The sequence below is a fragment of the Apaloderma vittatum genome, unplaced genomic scaffold (assembly GCF_000703405.1).
Source record: "Apaloderma vittatum isolate BGI_N311 unplaced genomic scaffold, ASM70340v1 scaffold23548, whole genome shotgun sequence".
NCBI lineage: Eukaryota > Metazoa > Chordata > Aves > Trogoniformes > Trogonidae > Apaloderma > Apaloderma vittatum.
This window is the reverse complement of record NW_009732742.1, coordinates 3,498-13,879: the sequence shown is the minus strand read 5'-3', so window position 1 is coordinate 13,879 and position 10,382 is coordinate 3,498. Positions and strand designations below refer to the sequence as shown.

The window sequence follows — 10,382 nt, the reverse complement described above, 5'->3', positions numbered from 1 at the left end:
ATCTTGGCTGAAGAAGAGAGATGGTGCTTCTCTTACTGTAAATGTCAGCTACTTCCTTGCCTGAGTCATGCTACAGTAAAGTACCAAGCACATGCTTATCATTCCTGTCAAAAGGGTTTTCACCCCAGTGATCTTGAAGTTAAGGTAAAACCGGTATTCTTCCCTGAGTGAGGCCAAACTCTGAATCTTTGTAATGTTGAAGTGGTTCAGTGGCTTGTACATAATCCAGAGATTTAAGTCAGGAAAGCTCTTTTTCTCCTTAATAATAAATGCCTCAGTATTCATAATGCAATATGTTTAAAATGTGCTGGTTAGAATTTGAGATGTGGAAAAAGTATTTTTTGAAGGAGAGCAGGCATTTTCTTCTTTATGTAGTTCTCCTGATTGTTTTTCTTAAGTTGTTATTCCTTGTCTTTAAGAGTGACATGTAAAAACAGTCTGGAAAAGCTTCATATCTAGGCAGCTGGCACAACAATTAAAAAGAGTTTGCCTCCATGAGCAGACTAATTATTTGCTGTTGCCCCCATTCGCTTTCACAGTGTTGCCAAAATAAGCTATGTGGTTACTTTCCAGTTGCAGGGATTTTATTTTATTTTGATTTGGGTTTTTTGTTTGTTTTTTGGGGGGTCTTTTTTTGATTTTTTTCATTTGGAAACACTTTTTTTTAACATTACTTTTCTGGAAATGAGAAGAAATTTTACACACATATATATTTATGCACAAGTATGTGTGTATATATGTATTTATACACGGACATATACACATGCACATGTACATATGTGTGTGCGTGTTTTAAAATATAGTGATGCATCAATCTTCTCTCCATATTAGCTTGATTTGAATCTTGGGAGATATTGCCAGTAGGCCAAGTAAATGCTTGCTTGTTTGTTTTTCTCATATGTGCTTTGTGTAGTCTTTCACTGCTAGAGATAAGACACTGGCAAACAATTTATGGGTAATAAAACAGTAGTTAGTATGAACACAGAGACTTAATTTCTTATATAAAGATTACACAAAGAGAAGTTGAGATTAAGGATAAAGTTACAGCGCTGCTGTTGTCAGTGAGATTTAAACGGATCGGTTTTATCATACCTAGTATTTTCTTCTGCATATGTTTCCACTTAGTCCATAGACAAAAGGGTTTGGGGGAAGACAGCTGTACTACTACAGTATATAATATAAAAAGGTATTTTAGAAGGTTGTTTAGTCTCTCAGTGAAAAATCATTGAAAAGGAGAGCTTTGTCTATTTGAGGCCTTTGTTAGCTTTCTGGGAAAGATATGCCTCGTTAACAGTAGCGAGCATATAGGAGTGAGAGCTCTATATGCCTCATTAGAGTTAGGAAGCGCATGAGGTGAGAGCTAAGGTAACACATAGTTTTGACATATTCTTAAAAGTAAGATGCTGTGGTGGAGACAGTAGCACATGTGTCCGTCTGTCCAGTTCCAGTTCACCAAGCGGCAAGTTAGAACTTAACCACTTCACTTGGGAAGTAGAAATGTAAGTTGCTTAGCATCTGTTACTTGAAGTTCAGTTAGCTTTTGCTGTCAGGCATGGTACTGAGTAGTTCAAAAAAGGGAAATAAGCCATGCTTTCTGCGGTACTTCAGACATCTGTTAGCAGAAGATGAATCTCTATAGCTGTATTGGACCTTCCTGTCCAGAAAGGGCCCTGAGGTTTTCTTGAGGAACCTTATGAAAATAGGTAGAACTTAGTTACCAGTATCTGTTTTGGGATTTGAGATCATGAGGCAAACTGTATGGCTTTGAAAGCCTGTCTTTAATACAGGACCTTAATTTTTTGTCTGATGAAAGAAAGTATGAATTAGCCTCCTCTTGATTGTCTTCTTCAAGAAGGCAAGAAGCTTCCTTTTCAAACGTATCTCTTGTTGTTTACTGAGATTAGATCAACACTTACTTTGCTTGTTTGTTGTAGTTCCATAGCTCTTCGTTTTATCTATTTTTGATTTTTGTTGGTTATAATGCTGAAACAAAATGAACGTTCTTTTTTCCCTCTGAGACAAGAGTGAGCTAAATAGCACTAGCAGGTTAAGCCAAAGCTGCTGGATTTGCAAAAGTAGCTGAGGTGTGTTATGTTTGCTGACTTTCCTGTCCTCACTGTCAGCGCTGTGCTGGTTACTGCCCCCCACCAGTAACTTTAAACTGGTAAAGCAAATGCTAAATCTCTTTCATCAGCATGCTGAGACAATATTCAGCTCCAGGGTGATCTGCTGCTGACTTCAGGGAATAAAGTTAACGTGATTGTACACTGTGCAGCTCTCCATGTTCTAACTAGTGCAATCAAGAGTAAATTCTTGTATTCTTAACTTTTGACTCTTCATCAGCAAGGATGATCAAAAAAATAGAGATGTATTTATGATTTTAATAGTAGGGTCTGTTCTTAGATTTTTTTGATTTACCTTATAGGTGGCATTGTTTTGTTGTTTTGTTGTTTTTTTTTAAAAAAAGGCAGTTCAAGTGCATAATGCAGTAATGAGTGTAAAAGGAGTAAGTCCTCAATAGGAATGACAAAACCATCTATCGGTTGAAGGTGACTGGAAACTCCAAAATGCACATCTCTTTTATTAGTAAAGAAAAAACCCCCCACCCAGTCAGATGTTCTAACTTTCCTTTCCCCAAATAATACTAATGCATGATCTTTCAGAGAGGTTTTTGTTCTTTTTACTGCTTTTTCTCAAACGTGCTTAGCTTAAACATTAGGTCGTGTGCCCTTATAACATAGAAATTGAAACTTTTTCCCTCTAAGTAGCTCTCTGCTTTAACATGGTTTAGTTTGAAAAATCACTTGATCATGATTTTTGGTGTTTAGTTTGTCTCTGGCATTAAAAAGTGGTTTTGATCAATGACTGATCTTAAAATATTGTCTATAAAGCTTTTCCTTTCTAAATAGCATGTGACTTAGAACAGTCCGTTTCACTCTGAGGTTTTCATCTTAAGTACACACATTTTCCATGAACAATCTAGAGCACTGCTATTAATTTGTCATATGCTAAGTTCTCTAGCATAGACATCCAGAGGTTGTTTTAGCAGAAGAGCTGAGCAGTTTGTAGACTTAAGTCTTCTCATAACTGTACATGTGTGAGCTCAAGAGTGTAGAACTGCATTCTTCTGTCATTCCTGAATGTCTGACCTGTTTGTGTTCATGTTTTAGTGCTAAACTGAAACGAATGTGACTTGGTTTTGACTGAAGTGGGACAGAGGGCATTTGTGTGGAGAGCACTGATGGCAAGTTGGCACAGGCTGCACTGAAAGGCTAGAATTAGGAGGTCTGGGGTGGAGAGTTACTCAGCTAGCACAGTTGTGTGTGGAAAGAAGTGTGTGTCTGCCCTGGATGTGCTGGTTTGAGCTCATTGTAAAGATAAGCTTGGAGCACACAAGTAAGGACGTTAAAGGCCATGTGACTCAAATACAATTGCAAGAATCTGTATGGCATGCTTTTAAGCATCTGATCTGCATGAGAAGCTCCTTGCAGTTATCTAATGTTTGTAATATTTCCTTTGTCTTTCAGATTAAAACTTAGAAAATAGGAATTCTATCAAGCTGCTTTTATCTATATAGGGCAGGAACAGATATATTGTGTGTCAGAATGCTTTTCTAGTTGCATTGTCTTAATTTTCTTTGGCTTTACAAACGTTTTATTATTAAAATATTACTACAAAAAATTGTTCCTAGTTCACAGTGTGCGTGTCAGTTCTTACCGTGTTGCAGAAAGAACTGGTGATAAGCTGATGTTAGCAGCTTGCATTTGTCTTATGATAATTAATATAATAGAACCATTTTATGCTGGAGTTAGTGTTACTCTTTCACAAGTAAGCACAAAAAATAAACCTAGGATAAACCACAAAAAATTGTCAAAATAGCATATATTGTGATCCCTCCTTTCTGTACATGCTCAGGAAGTAAAGCTTCATCTTTGTCATCCTCAGTAAGTCGAGCAAGAAGACGTATGGAGGTGGGAGGGAGAGAAGGTTCTGGTAGGCTAGATCTTTGCTCCTAATGTGACTGACAGTCATCCTCTGCTCTTTTCTCTGATGGTGGTGTAACTGCAGGGCTAGTGATCACTTAGGATGCACAGTGTTTGGGGAGCGTCATCTTATGTCCTTTTGTTACCTGCAGTGAGTTTCATAAAAGCAGACCCTTACTTTTAGATTGAGGATTTACTTTGAAATTAGTATTAATTTTGATATAGACTTGCTGTTTATTGCAAATAGTACACAAGGTCCTCAGCAACACTTTTACAACATGGTATTTGTTAAAAATACGTGAAATTAATAAACTGTAATATACTTCAAGTCTTGTGTATTAAAACTTCGTCTTTTGCCAGAAAGATCTTTAAAGAAAAGGTGCTTTTAAAAAACTGAAGCAAAACTTGTTCCAGCAGTAAATCCATTAGCTAGGCTTGGGTGGAGCTCAGATTACCTCATCTGTCTGAAAAACACTCCAGCTTGCGAGTTCATGCTTAGTCTGGAGATATGAAAGACAACAGAGCATGCTAAACTGCTAATCCAAGTGTGTTACCTCTTTCTGAATATTATAGCTGTTCAGGGGCTTTTTTATAACATGAATCTTCTAACAAGTTTTTTTGCTATACAAGTCAGTTATCTGAAGAACTTGAGTTCTTCCATTTTTCTGGAATTTCTATGTATAGTATCCTGACTGAGTTGATGGGTTAAATTGGGCCTAGGTTAGAGAAGGATGCGTGTCTAAATGGTTATGACAAACCTTTTCTCTTTGGAAGAGAAAAACCATGCTGACTGTAGTTTCGGAAGTGTTACAAAATATTTTTGTATTGAAAGTAATCTAGTTCCCACATGTGTTTTTGGGTCTGAAGTTGCTAAGTTGCCTGCTGTGGCTAGCGTGTTAAGTAATGACTGTTAAGATTCTGGAAAACATGCGTGTTTGTGTTTTTGGTTTAGGGTTTTTTTTTTAACGTGCTCTTTTGTGGTTCTCTGTAGCTAGACTTAATTTGCATTTTTTTCTTGAGACTTGGTGTTCTGGAATTGTAACTGACAGGCAAGCGAGGCACAGTTCTGCACTTTGGTAATGATGTGAAAGGCGATGTATGTATTTTCATGTGGAGACTGTAGACTTTGATGTGTTTTTGCAAAATTAGTCTAGGTAATAGCTGTCTTCGTGCAACCTATGTGACAATCTGGGTAAGAAATACACCTGTACGAGGGAGAGCAAGGGCAGGAGGTAGGGAGTGGAGGGAGCCGGCTCTGGAAGACTAAAAGCAGGCAAGGGGAAGCTCTGAGGCAAGCTCGTACATAATAGCCACTGTTATGTTGAATCATAAGATCTTTTAAATACAAACCCTAGAAATCATAATTGCTGTTTACAAAAAGAATCCTTAAACCAATAAAATCAGTTTGAGGAATATAGTATAGTACATTTATATAACTTTAAGTATTATATTATTCCACAATAACTTCATATTATACGTATTAATATATTATTTATGGCTTCAAAACTAATTATTTTATTTTTTTCCTTCTTTGTTAGGTTCTTGTGGCAGGAGGAGCATATTGACCTGAGATGGAAGTCAAAACACCATATAGCAAAGCCAGTAGGATTCCTGAAACTGTATCCCCATTAATTAATGAAGAATTTGTCCTGGTTAATCAGCAATCTGAGGACACCTCTGGAAAAGATGAAAACCCTCAGCTAAAGGTTTATTATTACGTTCTTTTGAATGTGTAGTAAGATTTGTGTTGATCAGAAGATTGCAACTTCTTTTGAATATTTAGTTAAAGATACTTGTTTGTACTTGAGTAGACTCTTAAGTAAGGACAGAAATGACAGCCCGTTACTGTCGAATTTAACAGTTCAGATAAAGCAAGCCTATTCAAAAGTGGCAGTTCAGTTTTTCTTTTAATAGATTCTTCAGGGGTCAGCTTTGGTATTACTAATTAAAATAATTACTATTTATAAATAAGAATACTAATTAGTAATTTATTTTAGTAATTCTTATTTATTAATAAAAGACTAAAAAGTTCTTTTCAAATAATGAACTTATGATTAAAGCTTGGGAAATATTCTTTATTTAGGAATCAGATATTCTAAATGTTGTTGTCTTAAAATCACATAATTAGACTACGTAGAAGTAGACAACAGAGGGTCTTCATTTTTAGCTTTTAGTTAATAGTTGAGTTTTCCTGATTAGTGCTACTTTAGGCATGACTAAAAGCTTTTTCAAAAGCTTTCTACTTCTAAGTAGTGGGATATTTCAGCATTTGAATGGTGGCTGATTGGTTAATGACAGTTTCCCCACTTGAGTTGCAGTAGCTGTTTTACTGCTTTTGGTCTGCATGAAATAATAGGAATTTGTTCCCCTTGAAATGACAGCGAGTACGCAGTCTGTCTTCACATAACTGTTGAGTAGTTATTGACAACTGATGATTTCTAGATGTATTAAACACTAGCTACGTCTAGTAATTATGTCTGGAAAGAGGTAGGTGAACTAGAGATAGAATCCATGATGCAACTGTATTATTGGCCTTGGGGCTTTTTTTGTCTAAAAAGCTAGTACTTGTGAAAGGCTGTATATTTCTTTTTTTTTTCTCTAGGGAATGTGTCTTACCATTTTCTTGCAATTTCCTTAGACTGGCACCCCTCCTGTGTGTGGAACAATTGGTGAAATAACTGAATTGGATATGACTGAGAAAGTAAAATTTTCTGTAAGATTAATCTATAAAAAGTTCTGTTGATCTTTGTTCTATTCAGAATCTAAACGCAGAAATCTGTTATTTTAAGAGACGTCTGTAGTCTTTAGATGGATGGTTTTTTGATTAGTAGTGAGAATATGTGCATTATATAATGGGTTAGGACACGGATTATGTTTCGTAGAATGGCCTACGCTGGAAGGAACCTTAGTTTGATGTAGTTTTATTGATTCTTAATGTGTTGTCTTATTCAGCAGAGATTTTTTTTGCAGTGAGTAGGGCTATATGTTAGAAAAATAGGAGTGAATGTAAAATTACAAGTACCTTTAAAAATGTAATCTCCTATTTACAGGTATTTTCAAATGGAGATGATCAGCTGGAGAAGGCAATGGAAGAGATACTTAAGGATTCTGAAAAAGATCAAAACGCTTTCAGTGCTCTCCGAGAAGGTTCCAGTGATGCAAGCAGCCAGGCAGCTGCAGATGGGTCAGAAGGTCAAACAAATCAGCCATCCTTGCACCTTGTTTTAGACCCTTCTACTACAGGTACTGCTAGACAGGACTTCTCCTTTTCATCATATGTGGCAGGTTGTTTGCTGGTTTGTTGGTTTTTTTTAATGCAGTTTCAAGTTAACCTTAAAATGAATATAAAGCTTTCTGGAGCTACGGTCCAAAACTATACTGGAGAATAGCCTGGAGTATCCTCTGCTTTTCTGATGAATTGATAATGCATTCCTGTCTATAATCCCCATGAGATTAATGTTCTGTACTGCTGTGTTTTGGACAAGATAATTTTCATTTTGTCTCCAGCCCTAAATGAGTCAGGACTAAGCGTTGTGTAACTTGCTCAATGGACTATAATTGAAGTAGAGGTGCTACTGATGCATTATGAAAAGTTTCAGGGCAATGTTCATTTGCAGTACTACCTGCAAATAAAATACACCCTGACAAAACTGATTAGTAAGGTTTGCTGAAAAAGTGAAGACTGAACGCTTTTTGTGTAAACTATACTGTATAGGTTTTTATGTAAAATATATTGTAGCTTTTGTATGCATTTATATATAAATATATATATAAAAAATATATAGATAGATATATTAAGTATACCAGGCTGTGGCTGTCTCTGTGGGCCATATATAAGATTTTATTTCCATCGTATGCAGAGACTTCTGTGGCACTCTGTCATATAATTCCCATAGCATCTGTTTGGGAAATAAAAAAAAAAGAAAGCAAGCTTTGTGGTAGAATGAGAGAGACAATTTATGCATATTAGAAACACCCTTCTCTAAATTACATATACGCTTACATACCTGTTTGACGTGCTTCAAACAAAACACAACCCTTAGTATGAATCAACAAAGAAATACTTGTAGATACATTCTTCCCACTGCCCCCCCAGTAGGAATAATTCACTTTTGCAACCTTTGTGATTTAGGTATTATGGAAACATGAAACATTTGCTTTAGTAATAGGAAATAGAAATAAGCGGGCAAGTTGCTTAGAGAGTTTTGGAACATCCATCTTTGTAGATACCGAAACTCGGCAGGACACTGAGTAACCTAGTTTGGTTTTGAAATTAGCCCTAATCTAACCTGGTCTGTCATTAAGCAGGAATTAAAACTACATGACCTCTAGAGCTCTTTTTCAACCTAGGTTACTCTGATACTGTACTTAATGAATTTTCTTCCACTTCTCATCTTGTTTCTCAAATGTCAAAATGCATTAAAATCACCAAAAACCAAAAAACAGCAAAACTTCCAAAGCTCCCTTAAGATCACCTCTGTCTATAGTATCATAGAATCATCGACTGGCCTAGGCTGGAAGGGACTGTAGAGATCGTTTAATCCAACCTCCCTGTCATGGGCAGGGACGCCTCTAAACTAGGTCAGGCAACCTGTGGGGACTGAACGGAGTAGAGTGATAGTGGGGGAAAAAATGCTTCTTTTCTGCTGAGTAGAGGAACAAACAGATATCCTTTTTCTTCTCTCCAGCTCCCTGATGGTTTCTTGCAGTTTATAAAACTATCCCGGGAATGTGAACCACGTTTAATAATTCCACACAAGCTGCATAGACATGGGAGAGAAGAGAATAAGAAGCATGATGAGTAGGAATTAGAAGGAGATATAAGTGAACTAAAGAGAAGAATATCTGGGGAATGCAGCTTAAAGAAAAGCTGTGTTATAGCACTGCTAAAAAGAATGAAAAGGCAATTTTTCCCTATGCCATACCTGGTAACGTGCATGAGAGTAGAACAGACTTGAATATTAAGATGTTAAATTAATTTCTTACATTGGAGCTGGACTTTTGACTCCCATGCCCATTCTCGGAAAAACTAGGAGATTTTGATGTGAAACTCATTCAAAAAGACAATGTGTAAAAATAAAAGCAAATGGTTAAACAAGTGGTTTCTTTGTTTTCAGAAATCTCTGCACTAAGGCCGTCTTCCCCCAGCAAACCCCTGGAAGAGGACAGCGTATTGTTTAACAAACTGACTTACTTAGGGTGCACAAAGGTGTCTGCCCCTCGGAATGAACCGGAAGCTTTACATGCCATGGCAAGCATGAAATCCTCAAGTCAGGCCCCTTTATCTGTAACGCTTTATGTTCCAAACATTCCAGAAGGCTCTGTAAGGTAATATGCAAATGTTTTTGTTTCTCGCACGAACATGTACAAGATGCATTCTGACTTTGTTACTCCCACAGAGAAATAGCATTGCTGGATTTGTGCCCAGAGTTCTTGCTGAAAACAGTTATTTCAGAGAAGTTCCTCTGAAGCACCAAAACACGTGCTCAGATTTAACATGCACTACAGAGCTGGTAGCAGTTGCCATGCAGTGTCAACAAAAGCATATCTTTCTACCTGTACCTCTGTTCACATATTATCGTATTTACATCATATATATATACTGGAAACGGGGAGCTGATAATGCCTATTTTCTCCCAACCTCCTTTAGTTTGTAATGCTTTCCAAGGTAAATATGTTGAGACAGCAGTAGTCTGCTGGCCTTAGGTTAGCTGAAGAAGTTTCAGTTTTAGACTTTTCCGTATACATCAAGGACTTGAGATGATTGTCTTTTTTTTTCCAGATGTTGCTATGCTAAAGCCAAGTCTGACCTGGCTGCTTCATGATGTATATGGGGGTAGACTCTAGATGGTAGGAAACACTTACTTGCCCCATGCAAGAAGGGTGTTTTCGTGATGAAAGAGTCAAGGGTTCTTAACCTAGGTACACTAAAGGCACACCTGCAGCAGTCTTGCATCCAGAAGAGGGGAGAATTTCAATATTCAGGATTTTTATTTTTAAGCTCTAATATCAAGATATCTGAAGGATATGGTTAGATTTTCTTCCTTTCCTGTACTCCGTCTGTGTATTGACTATCATCCTAATTTTTTCCATTTTTTTCTTTTGTTTGATGTTACAACAATATTTCATTTGAATTAGGAAATTACACTGCATGCTTTTATGAAGGCAACTGTCACATAGACATGAGGTGTTAGGTGTGCTGTACCTATTTTTGTATCCATTGTGGTCATTTGAGAAGATTGTTTTGCAAGTGAGACTTCAGGTTCCTTTGATCTTGAATTGCAGAGGATCATTAAGTGAAGAACTGCCTTAGAATCTGCCCAGAACTGTAAAGGTGAATTCGTGTGTGATACACACTCCATCAAAGTTCAGGTGACACTAGAGTCATCTTTTGAGGAG

General features: G+C 36.9%; 1 protein-coding gene across 1 annotated transcript in view; it reads left to right on the top strand.

Annotated features, from left to right (window-relative positions):
* Positions 1-5,551: 5,551 nt before the first annotated feature.
* LOC104278617 (rab GTPase-activating protein 1-like) overlaps positions 5,552-10,382 on the top strand; it is a 7,742-nt gene continuing 2,911 nt past the window's right edge. Inside the window, exons 1-3 of the mRNA XM_009875643.1 lie at positions 5,552-5,689; positions 7,034-7,226; positions 9,101-9,311. Coding sequence (XP_009873945.1) covers positions 5,555-5,689; positions 7,034-7,226; positions 9,101-9,311 — 539 coding nt within the window. The 5' untranslated portion in view covers positions 5,552-5,554. The remainder of the gene's footprint in view (positions 5,690-7,033; positions 7,227-9,100; positions 9,312-10,382) is intronic.